This window comes from Poecilia formosa, unplaced genomic scaffold (assembly GCF_000485575.1).
Source record: "Poecilia formosa unplaced genomic scaffold, Poecilia_formosa-5.1.2 Scaffold16, whole genome shotgun sequence".
Taxonomy (NCBI): domain Eukaryota; kingdom Metazoa; phylum Chordata; class Actinopteri; order Cyprinodontiformes; family Poeciliidae; genus Poecilia; species Poecilia formosa.
In genome coordinates, this window is record NW_006799955.1 from 1,456,676 (window position 1) to 1,483,858 (window position 27,183).

At 36.8% G+C, this 27,183-nt stretch overlaps 1 protein-coding gene across 2 annotated transcripts in view; it reads left to right on the forward strand.

Annotated features, from left to right (window-relative positions):
- Positions 1–27,183, forward strand: part of LOC103134251 (glypican-6-like) — a 98,235-nt gene that overhangs the window by 31,389 nt on the left and 39,663 nt on the right. For both annotated transcript variants that reach the window (XM_016668608.1, XM_007546413.2), the window contains exons 3-4: positions 9,806–10,197; positions 15,769–15,934. In XM_016668608.1, the coding sequence (XP_016524094.1) occupies positions 9,806–10,197; positions 15,769–15,934 (558 nt within the window). The remainder of the gene's footprint in view (positions 1–9,805; positions 10,198–15,768; positions 15,935–27,183) is intronic.

The following is a 27,183-nucleotide window of genomic DNA, read 5'->3' on the forward strand; positions in this document are numbered from 1 at the left end:
AAGAGTGGCGAAAACCAACCATTTCCCTGCAGTAGAAACGATGGGTGAAAGGGGTGGGGATTGGGTGGGGGTGTTTCCAGCAGCAGCACTTATATGCATGACTCCAGGCTATCTCTCGTTCCCTTGGGATTTTCTGCCACTCTCCATATTTTAGTCACAATAGTCAAATATGTCCTATGCAGAGTTTATGCCAGACACTGTCTATCTATGCTGACAAGCTGCTTAGGATGTGTGAGACGTTGTTTCCTTGATTAATATTTAATCTCACTGTTGGTACTGTTCAAATCAGTTTGAAATGTGTCTTTACAGTAATAGATTTTTCAGTACAATGTTGGTGTTTCTCTTTTGCTCTACCGTGATATTTTCTTGTGTTTTTGTTAATACTACTCCAAAGTTCTAAACATGACCTCAGTATTGGGTTAGTTAGATGCCCTTTCTAATCCATTTAGCACCGGACTCTGGTGTTCCACCTACGCATAGTTAATGTACAGTCTTTGTGTATGTTCATTTCCTGTTGGCAGTTGTTAAGCAGCCCACACATATTTCTTGTTCGACAGCCATTTATTATAAAGAGAGCATGCATTTGGTATTTTAAGGTCGTCCACACTTAGAAACATATTGGAAGCTCAGTGTACCTGTGTGATTGTTTGAACTACCAGTGTCCACTCTATGACCCCATACAATCCATAATTACATAAGGAGAAAATCTAAGAGTTTTAAAAACCCTTCTTTTCAGATATGTTCAGCTTATAGTTCATAATAACTGTATACATTTTCCAACCTAATATCAAGAAATGTGGAGAAAATAAAGAAAAAAAAAACTTGCTCAAGGCAGCTGAGAACTAGACGTTGCTGCTGAGCGATGACATTATGTATGGAACACCACACTAAGGCATCAATTCATAACAAAATGGAAATCCATGACAAAAATGGTGATAGCAAAATCTCTAGTTTTAGTTTGAGTTTATAAACTGGAGACTTCAAGAGGTCAGAAGAAATGTGGCTGCTGGAACCTAGAGACCTAAAAACCAACCATTAACGTTGCATTAATGTTTGCCCTGTTGGGGAAATGATCACTTTTGCCATAATCTACAAGACGAAGTGCTGAATTTCTGTCAGTTTTCAGGAGCAATGTCTGGTCGTTCTGACCAGCATTAGCACTCAAACCTTAGCACTCCAGTCTCTCCAAACAAGCGTTTCATCAGAATATGTTTTCTTCTTTTTTCTTTTTTTTTTTTCTTTGTAGCGTTACCCCTTACATTGCTCTTCTACAATTCCCTTAGGTGCTCCGAGCACAACATATATGAATATGCAAATAAATAAATTCATATATGTTGTGTTTTGAGCAAATGTAGTTTTTTGTTGAGTTTTAAATATCTGGTACATTGCTAAAACCTTTCTTGTTTCATCCAGAGTTTTCTCTCAATAACATTGTTTGGTTTTATGCATTTATTACGCATGGTGGCGAAATCTGAAATGGTGTAAGTTACTCAACACGTCGTTGCTAGGTAACCAAAGAGTGAGTTAGTTGATGCTGCTCACCTTGCTTTGCTCACAGTGAGAGGTAGAGCAGTTAAAGCCTTTCCTCTGCCTAGGAGAGATTTCAGGGAGATCCCTGAAAGTTATGCAGTTTTGGATCGGAGATCAGTGGATATTCTATATATTGAATATTCGATCAGAAGTATTATCTATTGATATTGATCATGTGTCTATTGTGACATACATTGATATTGATGTATTGTCCATCCCTTTAATGGATATATATTTTCTTTGGAGTCTGTTCTGTGGTGGAGTGAAGTGGAGACACAAGCAGTGTAAATTGAGGTGATAAAATTATTGTGCAAGTCTCCCCTTTCACCATTTTACTTGGAGGTACAATTGCTCTAATGCAACTGTTATGAAGTGACTCTGAGGATACTGTTTTACTTAACAAATGGCTAAACATTTTAACATTTTGAAAAGGTTTTTTTTTTTTTCAGACAAGAAACGTGTGAGAGAGAAAAACCTGCAGTATAGTGCCAAAGGTCGAACTTATATAAATGCACACGACATATCTGTAGTTTAAGAAGTAACTGTGATTTTTCCACATATTATTTCAGGATTTTTAACATTTCTAAAGGAAAGCCATTTTACAGACATTTCCTTCCACATTAGTGCATTTAAAGTCTGTGCTTTTAAGAGCCACTGTGTAACTGGGCGGTAGGTTTGCCTTAGATATGAACAGAAGGAAATGGAGAAATAAAAGGACTATCTCTTCCACTCAGAGCAGCTCTTTTTGGACTGGCCAATCGATGACCCAGTTTATGATTGACATGTGGAATTTATTGCGGCACAATAGCTTGTTTCATGTACGGGAATGAAACCTCAAAAGGGCTGAAAACCAAGTTGCGTGTGTTATTCTTTGCGCTTTTAACTGTCACCTACAGAGTGATGGACTCGATCTCCGACTGGTTGGATTCCTGCTGAGAACACAGGGCGTTCTGCTGGTAATAACAGCTGTTTACTCTGCAGCGTATAATTTCTTGTTGCTTATTCAGGCCTGGTTTTATAGACGGAGGTTTTGTCGATGCTGCCGTTGGAAACATCTGATTGGTTTCAGTTTGCCTTGCAAAAGCATAATACCCTTTGAACTTTTTCACATCATGTCAGCCATGGACGTCAATACAGTTTTTTGGGATTTTATGAGATCGATCAACACAAAGTAGTGCACAACTGTGAAGGTAAAAGAAAAATAATATGTTCTAGAACGTCCTGTTTGTGAGACTGAAGACAAAACCACACTATGCTTTTTTAGTTATTGTACTGCCCATTTCAGTTACCTGTGCTGATATGTGCCTTTCTGTCACAGAAAAGCCAAGTAAAATGCAGACCAGCTTGTTGTTAAATGACAAAATGTAAAAAGGTTAAAGGGTTAATAACACCTTTGCAAGGTCCTGTATGTTACTTGGTTTATTTATTTGAATTGGTAGGCCTTGAAATTAGCTGTTATAACTTAACTGAATTCATAAGACTGGATAAAGAAAGATCAGAGCCATTTTAAAATGAAAAAAAAAATGGAAAAATGAACCTGATCACTCTTCTTGTTTTTTTTTCTCCCCTTCTTCTATCTGGCTAACTTTATAACTACGGTTTCCAAAAATACTTTTTCTCCACAAATTCATAAAAATCTCTCTACTTTTATTATGTAGCTCAGAAGTTAAAAAAAAAGGAGTACTTTTTCAAGACTGTTGAAATAGACTACTGATATCTTTGCCGTCACACAGATCATCCATCAATAGAAGCATAGAAACCGAGAGCAGGAAAGCTCTGTAAAACCTCTGCACAGCCTTGTGTACACAGCAAGAAGTCAGTGCCAAACTGAGATTTGTCAGTGGAATATTATGAGCTTCCGGCATACCAAGATTATTAAATATGCTGTTGCCCAATATTTCACTGTTGTCTTTTTGCATCTTAATTTGGTCAAACATCTTTATTACTGATATGTTAAGATTTATGGAAGCCTTACACAATCTTTTTTTTTGCCTTTTGCTACATTTCCAAGCAGAATGCTAATTAATTCAGTGATGATGTATTGTTTTCTCATGCTTTAAGATTCAGTCAGACTGTTCATAATGAGCCATAATTATTCATTCTAATCAATCCAAAACATGGACAGCTTACATAAATGTCTTGTGCACATTGAGAATAAACTGTTCATATTTTAGTGATTTTTTTTTTCCTTCTAAATTTAATAACGACTGCACTGAATTTATTTTAAATTTAATTATTTATTTTTAAGTGAACTTTTCTCAGAAGCTGCCATTATTCATTTAGCATATCCCCCAGCTCTGCTGACTGATCCTATTAAGTAAAACTCATCAATAAGGCACAAATAATGTTTGAAACTCTGCATATTTAATATTACTTGAGTTCATTCTAGTGCTGTTCTTTTTTATATTGGATGTAAAACAAAAGGAGCCTGCGATGAAAGATACAAAAGCATAGCAAAAGGTAAGCTAATTTTATCAGCTCCCCAGGGGAACTACTGCAGTCATTTTAAAACGTACTAAACCCGATACGACATGGAAATGGACAATAATTATTTGTGACAACGTATCAACTTCATTTCAGACTAATTGTGTGTGATGAATCAGTTTCCTGCTAAGCAGATATAGGAGCCGCTGGAATCTAAGTTTCTATATAATTACTATAAATACATTCTCATTCATGTTAGCATTTTATATTAGGTGTCATACATCCAGGAACGGGAGACTGTTTTTTTCACACTTTCTCTTCCAGTTCTCTTGATAAAACTAGTCCACTGTGATTTGTGATATAATTTGAGAGTTATGTCTTTTTTCTTCACCTGCATTGCTCGGAGATAATGACCACTTTAAATCCATTACACTTTTGACTGGACCATTATGATAATTGGCTGCAATGTGAATTTCTCATGCGGGGTTGAAATGTGACCTACCTTCTCACTTCAAGAAAAAAAGTGGTAGTCGCAGAAAATTTATTAGTCTACTCAAGAGGCTGACTCCAATGAAATCCTGGCAGTTACATAGTTCAGATGCTCAAAGGATCTTTCCATGATATGACCACAAAAACGAGGCTCTCTTACTGGTGTTCACAGGGCCCCATCGTGATTTGTGATATCACACTGGGACCAGGGGCCAGGTGTGATATCACTTACAACAGCCAGATATTGCAACATTATGTGAGATGAGGACAGAGCTATGTTAACATGTAACAGTCTATGTTAAATATGTGTGTTGGACTTTTCCCCCTACCAGGGGATGAATAGATTATCACAGTCTTTCTATTGGCTGATCAAATCAATGGCCTTTTTGTTCATGGGCGATGTGGCTCTCTACCCAAATTTCCATTCCATCAAGGGGCGGCGCAAACAGTTGAATATAACAAAAAGTGTTTTGTGAGTTGTGTTCCAGATGAGTTTTCTTTTACTTATTTAGAAGTCAATCAGGTGAGGCCTGCAAGAAAATATAGTCATTCCCTGCCACTACCTAATGATGCTGATTGAAAGGTCTTTTTCCACTGTTTTTTTTTTTTCATCTGCATTCACCTTTAGTTTATAATCTGAAAGAGTTTAGACAGGTCAAACCCAAGAAATTACAATATAAAACAGAGATTGTTGTCAATTCAAATGAGTTTGGGTTTGTTGTCTAGAATAAGTTCAGGTTTGTCGTCTTGGCTCAGAGCTCATTGTTCCATGTTACATGCTGCTTTCCTGAAGTGGTGAGTATCTCCTCCCACTGAACATGTCTCACTCCATGCCAGGGAATTAGAAACTCTCTAATTATAGAGCCCATGGGTGGATGCTGGGCTGGTGAAGGGACTGGAAAGAATCTAACAGGTAGTGAGCAGCAAACGGGAGATTTTGCATATAGTGTGATGCTTCGAGCTTTTAGCTTGAATAGATTTCCAAAATTGGTGAGGAATGTTTGATCCGTTTTTTTTTTTTGTTTGTTTGTTTTTTTGGAGTGCATTGAAGAGCAAGAATAAAGCAGCATCATAACTGATGGCATGAGCTGTCTGGTAGACTTTGTCTCATTCATGAGACATTTTGAGCCAACATGGCCATGTTGACCGTGACATAAATAGTCCTGTTTTGTCGCCTACACAGGAATCAAACTGTTCACTAAAATTCAGCTTCTTATTAGTCCACGACAAGCAGCAGCAAAAAGAAAAAAACTTGCTGGCGATACTATGTAATACAAGAAAGTTGGTGATGAACAGAGGGCATCTGACAACACTAATATGTTTGACGGGTGTTTACTTTATATTGGAGGAGTTCAAATCATTATTGAGATTTTTTACCTAAATATTTGGTGATCAAATTCAAAATGGTGAAGGTAATAAAACCACTGATTTTCACCACCCACCTAAACACTGCTGCAGTCCAAACTCAACCCCCACATGGTCACATCACTCTGCAACCCTGTCCTACTTCACCTCCCAAGCCAAGCCTGACATGCCTTCAGTGCACTCACTCAATGCACTTTACTGGAAACATTTCAGGATGACCTAATGCAGCTATGAAGCAATTCTGTTTTTTTTTTCCAGAACTATAAATGTCATACCTCAGTGATTAATTAAATTAATGTGTGTTTGACTAAGTGTCACATTAAACCTGCAGTATGCAACTTTTATAAAAAATGTTGGGGGTTTTTGGGTTGTTGTTTTTTTTTTACATATTTGCTCAAATCTGTGAAAAGATGCATCTCCTCCCTGAGCTGCTATTGACATCTGAAGAAATGCACAATTCCCAACCAAAAACAATCAGAGCGAGGAAGAGAGTGTTAGCGCTGTCACTCAACCTCATGTACTCGCTGCTCAATATGCTAAAGATTGAGAAACAGCTTACCGTTACAGGAAAATCATTTATTCGCTGTCATGCTAACTAGCCTGAACATTCACAACAGGCTCTGCTAGCTGCAGCATAGCAGAGAGCAAACTTAAAAAAATAGTATTATTTTCCCAGGACATCGACATAAAAGTGAGTGATTTAAGCTTCACACTCCTCATCTATGTCTAAGAATCGTATTTTGAATTAAGAAAGGAAGTATGTCTTGGATGTCCTACGTCTTGACATAATTTTCTATTTAAATTCTCTGTTGGATCAGTGTTGCCTATAAAGTTTTTCTTTTTTAACTTTTTCACGTAGCCAGTAATCCGATACCGCCAGCAACTCTCTCAATAAAAGGAACTTTCGGGAAATCTGGCCATTTTCTTGGTGTTTTGGGGCACTTGGAGACCGAAGTGAAAGCACATATTGTTCTTAATCTTCTTAAGGAGCAGCAGTGGACCCTGTCCCAAAGCGCCTGCATGTGGCACGCTGCGCTCCTTCCCATCTGCAGTCAGAGCAGATGTTCATCGCTCTGCATCCAGATTGCAAAAGAGTTGCATGTGTATGAGCCCGCCGCTGGCTGATGGATGTAACTGCAACATTTTCTTTGCCTTAAATATCTACCAGGCAGTACTTAAAATAAAACCCAACTAACTTTAGTGTGGTGTCTCTTTTGCCAAGGCCAAAGAAAGGAGGAGTCTGAAGTTGCAACGTAAATTTTTTTTAAAAATTAAAACTGCAACAGAATAAGGTTCATTTGTAGTTATCAACATGTTTTTTTTTTTTTTTGTTTTTTTACAACCGTTTCTCTCTTCCACACCATCCAATTTTGCAAAATTTATACTGTTGGCAAGACTTTTCTGGATGGATGACAACACTTACATAAGCATGAAGGAAGTCTCCAATGTTTCTGAACTATTTCTGTGGCAGAACTTTGAAAACGAAAAGGTGATGATGATGATTTATTGAGCAGTGTGAGCGTACTGTAAGTGGCTGTTGGCCGTTAATAGTGCTAAAGGTACAGGATGTATGTTATTCTATCGTCTGATTTTGAGTAAATGTCAATGGGTGTTTGCACCCTTACTGTAAAGTTAAATTTAAAACACAAGACTGGCTTAAAAAAAAAAAAAAAAAAAAAAAAAAAGAAAGAAAGAAAACATTTTCTTGTACCTAGCAATTTTCATTTTTCTGTAAAAAAAAAATCTTGACAAAAAATGAAAGAGTCCAGTTGCATCAATCACCTGATCTGGCATTTTATGGTCAGAGGGCCACACAAAATCCTTCTGCTGGCTGCCAATTGCATGTTGGCCACACCATGGACAGCCATGTTTTAAACCACTTAGACTCATCATCAGGGTCTATAAATGTCATCTGGCCTGGGGAGGCATTCGAGTCTCCCAGTGTGAACTTGAGGATGTGGTGGTGGTGGAGATTCATGTCTGATTTTTTATTTTCTCCTTGTGACTTCATCATGGTTAACCGTAAGACGATAAACAAGAACTGGAAAGCAGTTTGAGAGTCAAGAAACCTTTTATTTATGAAATGTAAAATGACCAATATCAATGCATATTTAAGCAAGTGTTGGACCTCAAAACTAGGCAAGCATATTTCCACCAGCTGAAACTTTACTTTTTCTCTACACTATTTGCAGCTTTTTCCAAAACATTTTGAAAACTGAGAATTTTTTATTACAAAAACATGTTGCTTCATACATATACACTTTGTGCTGAGATGGGCATGTTCTGACACACTTGCTATAAGTATTGAAATAATACATAAAAGAAACAGTTATCACAAATTTGGATTAATTTGGCAATGGTTAGAGAAGAAAAAGTTAGTTTTTCTTTTTTCACTGTGCCTAAAGTCTTTTTTTATGAAATAAAGGGTGTTCTTATAAAATGTTTTATGATGCTGTCAGGTGGGCAAAGAACAGGGAACAAAGCCAGGCACAGAGGGACATGGACAGCCAGGCAGAGTGTGTCAGTGTTATAAAACATCATGCTGCTCCCCATAAGATGCTATAAAAACAGAGATTTTGTCATGGTGGTGCATTGTATTGTTTTGCTGTATGAATATGGAGAACAGCTGTATCTATTTGTGGAAGCTCTTTTCATATTTGGAGCGAGAGGGAAGGATCATAGGCAGGAGGAAAATATGAATCTTCAAATAAAAGCAGCAGGAAGAGGAACTCGGCAAATGAAGCTGAAACTTTAGGGGCACATATAGGAACTTTTGGAAAAAAAAAAAAAATTGCATAGACAAAATAATTTGATCCCCTGTGGATTTTGTACGTTTAATCAGTCGAAATGAATGGAAAGCTTATTTTTTTAAAATTGTTTTTAAAAGGAATGCCAATCAAATCTACAAAATAACATTATGCATAGCTACTAAAATTAAATTTGCAACATTTTGCTAAATGGAAGGGAAAAACATTTAGGTCCCAGAAAAATCATGACTTTTTTTCAAATCTGTCTTTCTTATTCAGAAAGACAGATTTGTCCTGGATCCTCTCTCATACTGTTTTCTTCAGCTCCCCTCATAGCTTTTTATATGTTTTAGCTGAGAGTGGAGATGGCCGTGGAAGAAGGTTGATGTGTCAAATGAACCATCACCTGAGTTGATTTGGCCACAGGTTTTCTATTGTTATCCTGTTTAATTACAATGGCAGCCCATTATTCATTACAAAAAAGATTCACCACATTTTAATTCAAAACTTCTTGGCGTTTTAGCTAGTCACTGATGTAAACCACGATAGCTAAAGCTCCAAAGCCCATTTGCCAGAGAAACAAAAAATCTCTACCGTACTTAAATGGAATCTATTACACAAAATACACTTTTTGCACATTTTATTTTTTTTCCGGTTCTACTGGTTCTATAAACAAATAAAAATCTCACTTTTTTCTGGCAGTAAGTTGACGTTATTTGGTGTCTGGAAAAAAAACGGTTTCATAAACCTCCCGACTGTGAAGTCGCAATCGCCAAGGCATTGCCCCGTTACTTAGCAAACTCGGCAAAGCGCAACCTTTCACATAGCAACCCAAGTGAAGGGTCTGTACAATGGCTGCTGTAAAAGTCAAGTGTTTCGTTGTTGACTTACCATTCAGAAGCTGCTGCTGCATCCTTGCTGGTTATGCAGGAGGATCCACTTCTGCTTTTAGGTTTGATTCAGAGTAAAAAAAAAATAAAAAATATGGTTGTAAAGCTGCACATGTGTTTGCTGCCTTGTTCACATTTGAGTGTCAAAGTTGAGTCTTAGTTTGAAATTATACACAATGAGAAATAGCTATGCACATAAATGGATGATAGTAATTGTGATGGGTGCTGTGCATTTTTTATTAATCGGCATATCTGGATTTAATTTTTGTACACTTTATTGTCATTTTAATGAATCTGTATTTCCGTATTTTTCCATGTGTGAATATGACCATCTTTTCTTTTTTTTTTTTCCTATCCCAGAATTCTTCCTGGAGCTTCTGGAGAACACGGAGCGGTCCCTGAATGAGATGTTTGTGAGGACCTACGGCAAGCCTTATATGCAGAACGCGGAGGTCTTTGAGAACCTGTTTGCCGAGCTCAAGCGCTACTACACGGGAGGGAATGTTAATCTGGAGGAAATGCTTAATGACTTTTGGTCCCGGCTGCTGGAGCGCATGTTCACGCTGCTGAACTCCCAGTACGTCATCACTGAGGACTATCTGGAGTGTATCAGTAAGTACACGGACGAGCTCAAGCCATTTGGAGATGTTCCCAAGAAGCTCAAGGCTCAGGTTACCCGTGCATTCATCGCTGCTCGCACATTCGTCCAGGGACTCTCTGTAGGTCGGGAAGTGGCCCAGAGAGTGTCAAAGGTAAAGTTCTTTACCAGTTTAATTGAGATAAATTTTTACTTGATTGTAAATGAATGCAAATATGCTTTGTCCTGTCGCCTTAAAGAGACTGAATTTGATTTAGGTTTCTCAGTCGGGTGGAAAATATTTACCATCTGACCCCAAATGAAATTAAAATCCTATCCTAAACGAATACATGCTTAAAAATTTTCTTCTCGATGAATTCCTGCACTCTTTCTGACTTATGTACGCTCTTAATGTAATCATCTCCAGGAAATGGGAGACTCACAACAGCCTGTTCTGTCCCTGTCTGGAAAACAGGTTTGAAGGGTGTGTGGATTTCTCGGGAGAGTTCTCCCGACAATGAAAGTGAAGAGAAAAGCATTTCTGCTATCAAGGTTTATTGCTCTCTCGCCTAATATTTGTTCACACGGCATACAAAAGCCATTAATCATGGTGTTGGAGTCGTTTCCAGTTTGATGCAACATAGTGTTGGTGCCACAGCCTTGGGATGGAGCAGCTCTGATTACCTACAAAAGTTAGATAAAAGAAAAAGCAAGAGTCTAAGCCTTAGATGAAGTCACATTCAGCAACAACAAAGCTGTTTCTGAAAGGCATCTTAAGGTTTGAAAGAAACGATGATTCAATACGCTGCAAGCCGTTCCGTTTACCCCACTTGACCCCCCCGCCCCCAACAATCATTTCAATTCAATTATCAGCCATATAATAAATATTAACCGAGCCTTTGTACAGTTGAAGCAGAGGCCAGTGGAAATGTTGTAACCCTCAATTATCGGAGACGTACGGACAGAGAGGAAGCAGATACCCTGCTCTTCTCCACATAATCCACGATTCATTTCAGGCTGTCCTCACCACAGTGAACTCGGTGAACCTAAAAGATATTTCCTTCACTTCAGCTTCACCTCCCATCTACAGTAACAGTTGCGAGGCTCATTTAGGAGCAGTCGCAGAGGATGTGTTGTTAGCACGTGTTTACTGGGTTACACCCCACGCTCCTACCGAGCCAGCATGTCCCGACTTCACCTCTTGACATTTCAGCGGGACCCTGGGATGCAGGTCAGGTGTCTGGGACTGCAGCCCCTTTGATCCGTGACGTATAAACTCATCATGACAGATTGAGGGAAAGCATAATGAAAAGAGACACCCTGCTGGAGGCAACCGTTTCACGGTACCACCAAGACGGGACAGCCAGGCTTATTGCTGCAGAGATTTACAGTTCACCGAATTAGAGAGGGTGATGTCGAACTTGTATTTCTTTTCTGCTGCAGAAGTGAGAAAAATATAACTGCAGCTACAGCTTCCACAAAGCGCTTTGGAAAAATATGCATTCCCCTTTACATTTTTCCCGTTTGGTCTCGTCACAGCCACAAGTTATACCGTATGTTTGTAGATTTTGTGTTTTAGACCACCTGAAAGTATGGTTCTAACTTATTCTTTATTTTCAAAAATCTGAAAAGTGAGACTTGTGTTTGCTTTTATATCCCAATATGCCAATATTTGGTAGGGCCATCAAGTCCATGTCTTGTGAAGTGTATCTTTGACTATTTGAGTTTGTGAACTTAAACTTTCAAGGCTTGTCACAGATTCTCCGTTTTACTTAGGTCTGGATTCTAACTAGGACATTTGCAAACATGAAAATGCTTAGATCTAAACCATTCTCTCGTTGCTCTGGCTCTATGTTTGGGGTCGTTGCTCTGCTGGAAGTTGAACTTGAACCTCTTTCTCACTTTCAAGTCTTTTTCAGCCTCAAAAAGGTTTTCTTTCAGCATTCCCATCAATCCTGACCTTTGTCCTGTGCCCACTGAAGAAAAGCATGCCCACTTCATGATGATGCCTCCACCATATTTTACCACAATATTGTCTTATTTGATAGGCCGTGCAAGAAAGGTACCCATCAGCTACGGTGATAGTTTTGGTAGGGATGCATTTATTCTTTCTACTTTTGGAGGGGAAACAGTTTCACCATTGACTTCTCCAGGGTGAAGCTGTTTGTAAATCTGTTCTCTGACGTTCCCTAGAAAACCTCTGAGGCGTCAAAAGAATTTACACTCAGATTAAACTAATCACAGATGGACTCTATGTGGGAAGTAAGTTGCACAGTAGAATCGGAGTACAGAAGGCAGAATACAAATGCACTCCACACTGATTTTTGCTTTGTTTCTATCCACTTTACAGCTGAATGATACTTTGAATTTGAGTGGTTTATCATGTGAAATCCTATATATGATAATAAATAAAATCCTTTTTTAATTAGAACATTTTTTCTTTTTTTTTTTCTTGTGGTTTTTAGACCACTGGAGATATCGATTTTACAGGTGCTACTTTATATTTTGCACATAATTTAATCCTACACTTTTAAAATCTGATTGAATTTATGAAGAATTTATTTATGAATAAAAAACCAACAATATTGAATTCTAAAGGCAATTATGAGAACCAACAGCATATCTGGAGTAAAAAGCAAATAACCTTGATCCTTAAAAAAAAAAAAGAAAGTCTTATTTGATTATTATTTAGGTCGGCCTGCATTAACTGTTTCAGTTCATGATTAGAAATAAATAATCTAAGTTGAGGGTAAAATGTTTGAGCTCCAAACTTTGTCAAGTTCTGGTCTGCCAAAACTGGTCTTTGCCAATTTTGCTTAATATTTTAAACATATTTCCACTTGCTGGATGGGACATTTTAAACTAAACATAAATATAGTAATTGTATTTTTATACTAAATAAAACAATAGTTATTTGTTTTCAACAATGGTCTGCAGTTTCAAAATGCAAAGAGTTGCATTGCATTTTGAAATTGTTTCTGTCTCTGCATGGAGACACATAGGGCTGCCTCTCTATGAATCACGCAGAAAAGAATCTATACAGATTAAACTAGAGTCTATCTTTATGTCTAAGGGCCAAAACACCACTTCTCCTTATTAATTCTTGCATAGCTCAAAGCATAAACCTCACCACATTATAAGACCTTTAGTTTTTTTTTTTCTGCAAGGTCCATTAAAAAAATAACAGCTGTGTCCAACTTTGAAAAAAATATTTCATTTTATATTTATTTAGTTGTTTAATCTTCTCATTTATTATAACTGGATTTAAAAGGGGGTAGATCAACGTTTAATTTCAGCTTCTACGGATGATTTGTTAGCTCCTCACAAGCTTTCTTGGAGCAGGGCCATTTAACCTATTAATGATTATACATTCTTTTGTAGCAAATGTTTTCATGTTTTATCTTCCCACGCTTATCAGGAAGGCAGAGTCATACAGCCTTAACATAAAAAGCATTATCCTTGGAAAAAGCCTCTTTATCATTATCAAAGTATTCATGCGGCACAGGAATTTGACCAAAACAAACTGAAACTAATACATTTCTGTAGAAGACAACAAAAGCCAAATTAACGTCATTACTTGTTTATGCGTCTCTTCCTCGAAGAACATAAAAGGCTCATAGCTCCACTTTTTGAATTTTTAAAGGAGCAACGGAAAAGTAGGAGCACAGCAGCCTCTAATATTGAGAAGCAAGTTTTCACACTGAGAAATGCAGAATAAAAAGCTGGTTGTCGCTTCATAGAATAAAGAAAATAGCTGCAAGCCCACTGCACGCCATCTCAACAGCACTGCAAGCATCTGGCCCTCTGCATCTTAACATTAAAACATAAGGCTTACTAATTAAAACTGTTGTATAACTTCAGCTAATATAATATTTGCCCTTTCAGAGATTTTTATATTGATTTACAGTTTGCAAAACAGTAATTTTACACGCAGCTTAGTGCTCTAATAAAGCTTAACTTGAATTCCCTGAATATTTTCCTTGTAGATGTTTGTGATCATGTTTGCAGCGAACACAATTAGACATAACCATTTAACAATGTTCTCTCTAAAGCTGCCCAAAATCGGCAGATCAATCAAATTGGCTTATTTCTATATTTAACACTAAAACAGTCAAAAATGTTAACAATCTAGAAAATTCTTAAACATTTTGTTTTGAAGCTGAGAGAGGTTTTCTTTTTCCAGAAAACAACCTGGTTAAGCAGTTTGATTAGAATCAGCTAATTGGAAGCACCACTCATTCAGTGTGTTATAAGTGTTTGCTTTCTTCTAGGCCTCTCAGAAGACATAAAAATATTAATAAATCCAGATATTGTTGCTATGGTTATCAGTCAGCCAGAGAAAGCATTTGATAAATTTCAAGCAAAAGTACCTTATTTTCTGAGGAAAAAAAAAAAGTTGCTACAGAGAGGTGAGGAAAAAAACATATACAAGTTGCATAGGAGTAGAAGGTGCAATTATTTAGAAAGTGTGAAATGTGGGAACTTTGTCCATGTTAATGGTTTTGTCTGAAGACCAGCATTTCCATAAATTTGTTCAAAAGCAAACTCACAGAAACTGTCATCTTTGGAGTTGTAAGGCCACTGTGTTTTATTAAGTCTAACGTCCATGCAGCTCTCTCGCTGCAAATTTAAGAGCATTTAATGAGGAAACTTTTTTTATGGATTTGCTGCTTTTATTTTACAGAAGGACCTAGCACCTTCCCACTCTGCCTGTATTTTATCACCAGCTATTGCTAAAACGAGATATGATAGGATGGGAGGTAGTTTCAGGTGTTGTTTCAATAAGCAAAATCCACTGAATAAGAAACGAGCTGAAAGGATTGCAAAAGAAGAACAGTGGGATTTCAAACATGATTAAAAAGGTATGTTTAGATAAAGTAATAATAAACAGCTTTTTTTCCCAAAATATATCAGCCTTCATTATGGTTGATATTTGCCCTCTTTGATTTATGATACAACAAATATCAGAACTGGGTGCACAGGTATTTAAATGTTCTGTAATCTAATAATACAGAAATAACATCTATATGAATTGTGGTAAACTGGTATATTTAAAAGCCACATATTGTGATTAAAAGGTCTTTGGAACCAGGTTTTTTCAGCTATATTCAGATTAATAGCTCCAAGTACTTACATTAATTTCCTCATCTGAAATTGAGAAGTTCATGAAGACTTTTGTTTTTAAAGTAGTGTAAAAGAAAGAACAAGAGCACAAGGCAGCTGAGAGCAAACCGAAAATATATGTAACACTGAACTCGTGTATCAATGAATAAGTTATTGTGACAAAATATAGGTAGTGAGGACGTCACCAACTGAGATGGGTGAGTTGTGTTCCCCATCTCACTCAATTCCTTTAAGTTTGGCTTCAATTAAATTTCCCACGACGACAGCCCTTTACCCTCCAAAACTATCACTTTTAATTAATCCGACACAGGAGGCTGTGGTGTCAACGAGCGGCCACATTTGCATTTTTACATATTTTCATTAAAAAAAAAAAAGTTGCTTCCTATTTACAATCTAATCTTGCTCCTCTTCCTACGCCATTATCCGCAAAGGTCAAAAAAAATGGCACTTCAAAATTACACATCCGCTACTGGGAACAACTGAAGGACAAATTGGGATTTATTTGTCAGATTGTTTTTGGCACTAAAATCTGAGAAAATTTGCTCTTTACGGTTATAATCTGTCTCCCAGAGCACATGCAGACTTTAATGACAGCTTCTGTCTGTACTCTGTGTCCTTGCAGGTAAACAGCACTCCAGCTTGTATACGAGGGCTGACAAAAATGCTGTACTGTCCCTTTTGTCGTGGTTTGCCGGGAGTAAAACCCTGCAAGAATTACTGCCTTAACGTGATGAAGGGCTGCCTGGCAAATCAAGCTGATCTGGATCCAGAGTGGAACCAGTACATCGGTAGGTCAAACGTTGTCCCGGTCATTAACATTTGTACCTGCTGTTCTGTTCTTTCCATTTGAGCCAGTTACATGTGTTAATATGCGGCCCTGTGGGAGCGCCGCTCTGTACTGTGGTTGTATTTAATAAATGGATGCAGTTGACGCAGAGATGAAGCACAGAGCAGGTGATGTATAACAGGAGCTTTCAAGGATGAGACACTTCCTGGATTCAATTTTCACTTTGACAGCTACTACTGTTGCTTCTGTTCTCAGTGCTGGGTTTGGTTAATTCCAAATGTTTTTTTGTTTTTTTTCATGCGCTTTGAGGACTAATGTTTAATCAAAATGACATAAATTCAATGAGAAAGAAAGCAACCACTATTTATTTCAGTAGCACTGAAGCGAAGAAACATAATATTGTTTTAATACGTTTACTGCAACAACTGGAAAGTGTCTTGAAATAGATTATTGTATCTCAGTGGAATTATCTGACAATAAAAAAAAATAAAAGAAAAAAAGCTTAGAATTTGAACACATTCAGTCAGAAGGGGGAAAAATTCCTAACTTCAAGAATATTTCTCAGAAAACTTTTTTGTGAAATATCGTTGGTTATTTGGGACACTTGTATCTCCCACAATGAATTGAAGAGTATTGCTTAGGTGAGGCCTAATTAGGATTCCTAACTGGACCCCGGTGAAAGATATCCAATTAGAAGAAGACGATGGATGGAAAAATAATTATACTGTCCCAAGGCATTAGACAGTAATTAGCAAATCACTGTTGCTGCAATCTCTTGAACCATTTAAAATGAATAAACATTTTACTGAAGTATTTTGTTCATCAATATCTTTCTTTTGTAAAATATTTTTTCATGCTTCCCACTGGTATAACTTGCCAGAGCGGTCCTCTATCTTGGCTACTCTTATAAATTGTAAAGAGAACATGACATTCAATGTTTGTTGATTTTCATAAGTTAGAAAACAGCTAAATCTTAATTTCCCCTCACCTAAATGTGACCATATGTCCATAGAAAGCTCTAATTGCAAAATTTATTGAAGGGGATCTGTAACGGTATGGATCTATTTGGATAACCTGTCTGGAGTTCATGAAGTAACGGACCCTTTAATTTACAATATTGTTTTTCTAGCTCTCAAAAGTAGCTTAAAAATGGCTAGAGGTTTCTCTCTTTTAAGTCTTATCTATATGGTATTATCACTGTACTCACAACCCTTAGGATACAGTGTTGGTGCTAGCTGACGTCAGTACGGCTGGAACTGAGGATTTTGAGAAGATTGAAGGAATCATGAAAAATCATATGAAGATATCGAAAGAAACCTAAAGCGGTTAGCAGCAACACCGTAATGAACATTACCGACTGACTGGCTCAGAGGTCTGACTTGAGTCCCATTAAAAATCTGGAGTATACTGAAGATTAGCTTCTATGCCTGAAAGACGTCAAATCTGAAGAAGCCTGAGAGATTTGCACAAGAAGAATGGACTGGGGTTGGACACGGGTCAGAGAGTTTTTACAAACTACAACCAGTTATCTCAAGCTGTTATTAGCCAAAAAATGACACATTGCTGACAGTATATATCAGTTACCAAATTTGTCGCTTGTTACCAGTTTCCTCAACTAGATGTTGCTATAGTTGATACCTGCAATTCTAAAACAACATATTTGTTTTGTGTTGTTTATCTTCCAAATATCGCAGCTGGTGTTGGGTTGTGCTGGTTTTTTTACTTTAACATCACACCCATAAATTCACGCCTGGCCTTCGAGCGAGATGTCAAAAAGGTGCTGTTTTTTTTTTTTCTGTCATTCTTCTCTCAACTCTTTTCTGCATGAAAAGATTTTATTCATGGGATTCTGCTCTCCTGCTGTGCTAAATGGTGACTGATTATAGGAAAGAACTGCACTGCAGGGGAATGTCAAGTAAACTGGACAGAAGTTCAGAAGAAACTTGTCAGTTTGGGTGCAGAGAATACAAATATACATGTAATATTTATATATTTCAAGAAGATTTGATAGAACATCAAATGATTCTGTCAAACGTCCTTGGCCTGTTGAGCTCTACAAAGAAATATGTGATTGGGAAGTGGCAACCTTGAGAATCTGTGGCCGATTGAATTTCCACCTGAAAAATACAATTCTTTTAGCATTTATGACAGTAATTTTATGCAACTTTCCGATGATTTATCGGGGGAGAAAAAGTCACAAAGCACTTTTTTTTTTTCATTTTCTTATATTTGATTGCTAAGACTGCTTAGATATTTTCATCTTTAGATTTAATAATAGTTATATTTTCTGCCTGTTAATAGAAAAAAAAATAGTGATTTAAGAATCTGGGATTTCTTGTTAACTTTACCAGATATTTGGGCTCCAAAAATGGTTTTAGATCTGATTACTGTAAATTATATCAATTTCTCTCTCCATCCAACTAATACTTATTTAAAGCACCATTTACAGGTGAAAAAGGGATTTTAATCAAAATCCGACTAAACTACCAACATTTTAACACACAAGAAACAATAGATGTTTATCTCTTTACTGTACATATGCCAGTTGCTAAATTATTGAATATTTCTATGAATAACTGGTATGATTTTTTTTTCTTTAGTAATTAGTTGTTTCCCTTTGGTATGCTTCTGCTGAATTTCGGTTCTTCCGTGCTGCTCTGAGAACTTTTTCAGTTTTCCATGGATTTAGTGAGTCTCGCTGGCTTCCCTCAGCTCATGTAATCCCTCACTGACTCATTGATGCCGAGATCAGAGCTCTGTCGGGACCTACCATCTGTTGCAGAATTCATTGTTCTCCTTGTGACTGGAAATAGTTCACTCCTGGCTGCTTGTTTGGGGTCATTTTCATGTTACAGAATAAATTAGGCACCAATCATTTCATGCTTCTGCTTGATGGAATAATATTGGAGCATAAATATTGGAACAGTTCTGTGCATTGCATGCTAAGTGGTAGGAATCCTCAGGTTGCATCTCGCTACTGAAGTGATATTTGGTTACTGTGGGAGAAAAGCACAGTAACGGAGCCCCCCCGTATGTCAGTGTCATGTTTAGCTCATTAAGTGTGCATTAGCAAATTAACACATCAGCCTGATTCATTGCAACATTAGCAACAGAGAGCAATCGTACAGTCAGCTACCTGATAGATGGGCTCACACACCTCTGAGCAGTTGTTTGTTGTTGTCCCCCGAGTGTGATTCAGTTTTTTTCTGCCTGTCTTGATACAAGTTTCAGGTCAGCACTGGTCCATACTGTCTAATACCTTGGGACGGTATGGACCAGTGAGTCAGAACTAACTCTGAAAGGTGGGAGCACAGCAAAGACTCTGAGCTGATTCTCCTTGAGTTCTGTCATTTCAGGTTAGGCTGTATTTTTCTCTTTGTGTTTAGAAAAAACGGAGGTTTTAATAGAATTTCAATCAGGTTTTATCTGTGCAGAAATTGCCAAATTATGAAAGAATTTAGACTTCTCCTCCAAGGTTGAATTACAAAAAGACCAAGGAGTTTATATATATATACTTTTACTTTTCCTTTCTATATTTTGCATTGTGAGCGGCTGCACAGTGGCAGCATACAGCTGAAGTCCGAAGCAGAAATGATAAATTATTAGATTTCAATTTGCTTCCTTATATTTCGGTGTGGTATTTGAACAGTAGCATCAAGTGCAACTCACAGCTTTATTAGCTCATAGCAGAGCTAATAGCTCAACCAAAATGTTTTGACGCTGGATTTTATTTATTCTTTATGAAAGTCCAATGAAAACCCAGAAAAATCAAGAAAGGTCAGCAAATAAAATGATGACTTTTACTTTGCATCTTTTGAAAAAGATTTTGTATCGGTGACAATCTTGCAACAATAAAAGTATTGACCTGCATCAAGTATGTATGCAACTGACAAATTACTTCCCCTTAATCAGTGTGTGGGCTGCATACAGACAGCAGGCCACAATATTGAAGGTGTGGTTAATTCACAATTTCTGTGCAGTAACACACACAGACACGGGGGTATTTAGTCAAACATGAGGCTAAATGTTAAAAAGGAAAACCTTGTCTGACCTTAGAATGGATTAAGGAGCTTTAAAAAATAAATGGTAGCAGGTTTATTATCAGTAGATCCTTGGTGAGCATCTTCAGCACCTCACATGAAACTACTTCAGCCTTCATAAAATAAACACTTAAACCTTTCCCTGACCTAGTAGGGCATAATCAGATGTTTTATCTACCATGTCATTTTTGAAATGGTAGGCAGAGCTACTACTACAAACTACAGTGAGGGGACTCTGCACCTACATTGCAGTTTGAAGGGACACTGTTAGAAAAATGGTAAGGAAATTAAGGTGACGGAGTCATAAAATCACCTAAATATATTCATGTTGACAGTAGAACATAGTCAACTTCATTTTCATAGAATAATTCAGCAACCTTAGAAGTTTTGCACATTTTTTTCAGCATCTTACACGCCTCTTTGATGGCTCTGGAAGGTTTGTTGCTGTCATGTTGTTTGCAGAGGAAAATCAGGTAATATCACAACATGGGAGACGGTACACATCTGGCAGCAACTCATTGATCCTACTTTAAAAACAAATCCAGGGGTCCCAAGAGGCACGCAGTTCAGTAGGCTGATTCATGTTCTTGCCACAGCCAGCAACATGAATCAGTGGAGGAAAAAAAAAAAAAATCTCATATGGGACGTTAAAGCAACAAAAGAGATTTAGATAAATTCTAATTCTGATTGGTGCGTAGGAGGTTTCATTATGTTAAAAAAAAAAGACCTCTTACATACTCCACAACATAAATAAGGCATCTGAAAAATGTGAGTGCCTTGGCTACAGTTTTTGCCCTCTCTGACTTTTCACTGAAAGGTGACTGGAAAGTTGTTCTTCCCCACCCCCCCCTTCCTGAGCCAATTACCTCTGAGTCTCTGCAGATGAGCCAGCAGGAGGTGCTGGTATTAGCTCCAACATGTGTTGCACAGTACTTGGCCTACAGTGTTATCCACTCAACTTGCTCAATGCTTAGTGTTAAGTAATAATTAGAAAAAGCTCAAGCGTTTCCACTAGCTTCCTTTGCTAACATACCACAGGGAAATTGTTACCATGGCAACCAGTTTCAGTGCATTTCTCCTCACAAACTCGCTAAAACTGGGTAAAAATAGACAGGGAAAATGTTGACCTGGTCATATGGGTGTTAATAGCATCAAGATGTTATGGTCTAATTTTGACATAAAAATCATGAAATGAAATCATGTATCCTGACTTGTATGAACACTACACCTTGGTGCTAGAACCAGAGGCTAGTGGTGTGTACTTCTCTGGGACACTTTGGGCCTTTTAGTACCAGCTGAGCATGCCAACCTAAGTATTGTTGATGACCATGCCTGTCTCGTGTTACCACATTGCATAAATCTTTGGATTGGTACTTTCAGCAGGCTGCTGCACTATGTCACAAGGCCTAAATGATCTCAAACTGGTATCCTGAGCATGACAGTGAATTTACTTACAGTGACCTCCACAGCCACCAGATCTCAACCTGGCAGAGCACTTTTTTGTAGCTTGGTGGAATGGGATGTCTAACTCATCTGGTTAAAAACATAAACAAAATAAAATTGTGAACAGGTGCCAAAAGACTATCTGATGCTGTCATGTTGATATAGACCATCGTCTCTAGAGGAATGTTTCTGGCACCTTGTTAAATCTATTCAGTGAATAACTGAGATAGTTCTAAAGTATAAAAAAGGGCCAACCCAGTACTGCAGGTTCACTCAATGAAGTGTCTGGAAAGGAACTGTGTCATTAATGCCAGCTTGCATTGTTTGCTTTGCCTCTAGTGCATTGAAGCTCATGCACATAAACATTATGCACACTGAAATTGATTCACACGTCCAATGAATCAACGGATTCATATAGGAATTAGTTTTAAGTATTCAAACTCAAACATCGGGTTGTGTTGCAGCCTTCAATAGCTGCAAGTGTTTTGTTCAAAAGCAGATGTTTTCAGAAATGTTTTACATTTATTCCAGTGAGAAGCAATAAAGAATTAATTTGGAAACTTTTGCATGACTGCCATTAATCCCGAGCACTGTTCTTTTTGTCTTTATCAGCGCTCTTGTCAATTGGATCATTGTTCCCTGGTGCAGAGGAAATGCCAGTTCTATATGTCTCGACTCTGGCATTTCATGCTCATTACAGGCTGAATGATTTTCAATTAACTTGAGATCTGAGCACAAAAAAAACTTTGACTTGGCTCTACGTGTTAAATTGTTAGGAAAACTCTTACCTGTTTTTCAAAGACAGACAAATTAAAGGTATATAGAAATGCCTTTTGGCCGAGCTGCATGCTGATACAAATCCTGCGGCATAAAGTCAGTTTTATGAGGCCTGAAATACCCAAAGGAATAGTCATACAAGGTACAGTGCGCTATATTAGTTTTTATTTTCTTTGCATATGTTAAGGTTAACATCATGTATCGACTCCACTGACCAGAGAAGCAGAGATGTTTGGAAAATTAAAATTCATCCATTCTCTTAGAGGAGCATTCCCCCCGCCCCCCTCAATGTTGCACCCGCTTGTTAGAAAAATTCAAAAGTATGAGAGAAACTGAACAAAAAAAAAAAACATGCCAATCCACATTAAAGCAAAGCTTTAACTCACCTCATCTCTAATAAGAGTATTGTGCTGAAAGAGGCTGGCATAGCCAGAGGCAAACTAAGACATATACGGTATAAAAGCAGGAGTTTTCCTCAGAAATGTGAAAAAAATAAAAAATAAAAAATCAGAAATGCCTGAAAATATATTCTACTTCTGGATTATGGGGAAACAAAAGTGCACTGCTCTGCCTTTTCATTTCTATGTGTTTAAGTTTTATGTTTGGCTCTGTTTCTTGCTAAGACCCTTTTATATAAAGGACAGGCAACATTCTTAGACCAAATTTTCATGTCTGGTTTTATTTTACATATATATTTATATATAAAATATTTATCATATGTTTACTGTACTTTTTTTGTTGTTGCTAGAATTACCTTTTAAAGGGCAGTTTAACCCCAAAAATGTTATTGTAAATTCTCTAAAAAATACTATTCAAAAACTACACTTACGACAAACATATGTACTGATTCTACCTTAATTCAGCTTGGGTATAACAAGGAGGTTATTTGGGTTACAGTCCAGTCATGATGCCTTAATAAGTACCACCTGAATTCAGTATTTTTAAATCCAAAATGCTTTTTATGTTAGTTTTGGTTATATTCTTGAATAAACACAAATAAACCAGGTCTTTTTTATAAGTTTGTAATCACAAAATAACCATCAACATGATCCTTTCTTTTATGCAGTCCCTTTTTTCAGTTGCAGAGCTACTGACTGTTCCGCTCAGTAGTGAGAACACTAATAATACTCTAATAATCAACAATCTACAGTCTACTCACTGCAGATTGTTGACAGCGGGATTCATGGGTTCAATAGAGTTCAGATCTATCAACTCTGACCTTTTTTAGATAGGAAATGTTGATGAGATGGTCTGATAATCTGCTACAGTCAATAACAAAATTACTCAAGAATTTAAATTAAACACACTTGACAATTAAATGGAGTAAATTTACAAACTCAAGGCAGTTCTTGAAATGTTTCATGTTTCCACCGTTTTTTTTTGATAATTAATTTTCCTGGTAGAGCTCTTGCTCTTTGTGTTTGGAAGACCTCCTTCCCATAGCCATCGTAAATCTTAAGCTCCTTCCAAAGATTGTCTGTCAGATTCTGGCAGACACTCCAATTTGTTAAAATCACTTCCTTACAGAAGAAACATGGTGGTGAAATTAAATGCAAAGCTGCCAGGTGCGTGAATAACTTTGGGCTTAACTGTTTGTACAAGTTATTATCAAAATGTGCAATAACTTTTTGGGTTGTTAAGTACCATCAAGTAAAATGTGACATGTGACATCCCAGGACTATGAAGACTGGACCAGTGGCTTCACTTCAATATCAGATGCAAGAAAGTTTCCCAACTCAAAATCCTAAAGTTAATCCCAGAATTATTCATGCCCCAAGTAAACGTTGAAAGTAATTTTTTGCCGTCGTGTTTCTTCAGACTAGAAGTCACTTTTAAGATTTTGGACTGGCCCTTGTGGGAATCCAAACTTCATTATGATAGAGAATTTGTGGAGGAAACGATTCATTTCATTAGGGTGATGGAAATGAGGCCTTCCAGACTCAAATGAAGTTAATTGGTGAAAACAGTCATCAAAAGATTAGTACAAACATGCACAAATCTGGTCAGCAACTGTAAGAAGCGTTTGATGGCTGTAGCGCCACTCAGAGTTTTTCCACCAATTTTTGGGAAAGGTAAAAATCATTTGTTATGCTTACAAAAACAGATGATTGTATTTAATTAGTAGTCATTTTACATTGTTTTATTGAACTTTTGAGATACACCTGTCTCATTATCTATCAGAAACAAACTTTTTAGCATACATGACATAGGAAAAACCTAAACACATTTTTAAAGCCATACTGCGATTTTCACTTTGTTACTTTATATTGTTTTGAACAAATCCAGCCTGAACTACTAATTAAATGCACTCTGCTGAGTAGCCAGTAACTAATCCATTTTTTCCCACAGGAGGACATAATCCTTGCTGACTTACCCTAAAACTTGCTTAGTGCATAAAATATTGAAACAAAGTTTCAAGCCGTAGTGGTAACTTTAAGTGTATTTGCAATTTATATACAGTACCCTGTTACATAGAATGAACATGCATTGCAAAAAGTAGCCCATATTGAATTTGATGCAATTAAAATGGGATTAGATTCTTGTTAGATTAACTACTTATTATTATGTACAGCTGTCCATCTGTGTGTCATATCTGAATGTGATCAGAATTCCCATGTTTATGTACAGCTAAGTCCTCTGGGTATCCAGTCCATGGATATCTTTTATACTCATCGCTTAGATCATGTATTCCTGTTTCTCTTTTATCAGTTCAACATCTGTGTTGTTTTTCTTGAAAATGTCAGGATGTTTTTGCCATTGTTTCTGTTATTTGCCACCCTCCTTTCTCCTTTATGGTCTCCTGCCTTCCAGGTGGTTTGCATATCATTCACAAGGACTATTGAAAAATATTGTCTTCTGCAGTTCTGACTTTTATTTGTCATATTTTTTTTTTCTGCTGACAAGCTTCTGATTCCTGTGATGATTTTTTTTATTTATTTATTTATTTTTCCTCTGGCACGTTCGCAGTCCTTTAAAAGTCTGAAGTGAACTGGTCGACTCTGCCAGTCTTTAATATGCTTGTATATACATATATATATATATTTTTTTATTTTTTATTTTTTTTCCTGTCTTGTTGCGCTGGTGTTTACAGGCTTTTACTATTCCCCCCGGAGAGGCATGTCACCACTGGAAGCAATCTGCATCGATTCTATCTGCTCATTTCTTCTTAATTAGCTGATTTGTTTCACTTGGTAACTGGATCCTGCTGCAACCTGTTTATTTAATTTCAAGGCAGCAAAACCTTCCCTTTGTGGAAACTAATCCTCATGAATAAAGCATTGGCAACAAAGGATCACTTAACTGGTCAGTCAATGGCCGAAACTCAGACGGCACAAACAGCTTCTGCTTACAAGGATGCTGGAGTGTTTACATGTAAAAATGTAATTTCTCTAAATCCCATCCTCTTCACCATAAGGATGTAAACCTGTCTCACTCTGATAGATTGATGCTGGTTAAGTGCATCTTAACCAGCTAGAACCCATCTGTCTCGATGGGTTCTAGCTGTCTTGGGACTCAAATAAATATTTCTGTTTGAAAGTGATTTCTGACAAGAATGTAAAACTGTACAATTTAGCCAATTTACATGCCGCATTTCTAATAATATTTAAATTTTACAGATGACCCTATTCCTACATATTTCTTTGTTCGGATTAGTTGTTGGGTAACTATTTAAAAAAAAAAAAACATTTATTAACTCCTGTGTGCATGTTTTTTGTTATAGAGAAGCCTCACTGTTAAACATTATTTCTCAACTGAAGAAACTTGTTTGTAATATTTAAGGATTACTTTAAGCCTGAACCTAACAGAGCCGAACTATAACTCTAGAGTTTGTACAGTTTAATTGTTTTTTTTTTTTTACTTAACATCTTTGTAGAACATCAGAACAAATACTAAAATCTGCATGTTTTTATGTAATTCCCTTCATCAGCTATTTACCGCTGATTATACTTAGAAAAATCATGCCACAGTTTACATAATCAATGTGCATTGATAAAATATATTTTTTGCCAATAGATTGTAGAGGCCCACAAATACAAATGCTACCGTTAAAGCTGCAGTGTGTAACTTTTATAAAAACATATTTTCAATTATGTTGACTTTTGTTGATACTTTCATGGAACCAACAGCTCAATAAATAAGTAAAATAACAATCCTAAATGTGCTGCTGGTTTTAAGTTTTCTCATTATAATAAATGACAATTTTTTTTCCACTCTATTTATGTATTTTTTATTTTTTTGCTAATAACAATAAATGATACAACTGTTGCCGATCTCTACATAAAGAAATAGAACAAGGTGAATTTAACACTCTTTACCCCAATACACACAAAACAAAACAAGGCAACTCAAAATCTACACATACTTCTAAGAAGTGGCAGGATGAATTATTTCACAAGCTATGCTTTTTATTTATGTACTATTTAGTCTAAGTAAAGTGACTCTAAATGAATTTAATTGAAGGAATGTGCTCCTTTGACTTCTTCACTGACTTTTCAGCTAGTGAAATAACCACATATTAAGAGATGTTTCTGAATTCACCTAACTGTGAAATATATGGTTTTCTTCTCGTGGCTTTTGATTACATAACTCGACCATCCATTAAATATAAGATCATTCTCGCATGCTTTATTTTTGTGGAGAACATCTAATACTACTTGCTAATACAGAGTGCAAGGTTATTCCAGAGTCTTGCATCTAAAGACAGCTTAAAATTCAGCAAACGCAAGCAAGATGGCATCTGCTTTATGTGCTGAATATCAAGCTGGTTTTAGTAAATGAACAACATACCTGTAATGAACAAAGAAGCATATCAAAGACAGAGTAGATGTATATTTTGAGAAGTGTAAAATTTAATTAATTTATTTATTTTTTTGTTGATTACATTCATCTTCTAACATATGGAGTCATTTATTTACTATATGTGATGCAAAGAAAAATGTTAAAACATTTTTGGTAGTGATTAATTATTAATTTTTGGGCTTTGCTGTAG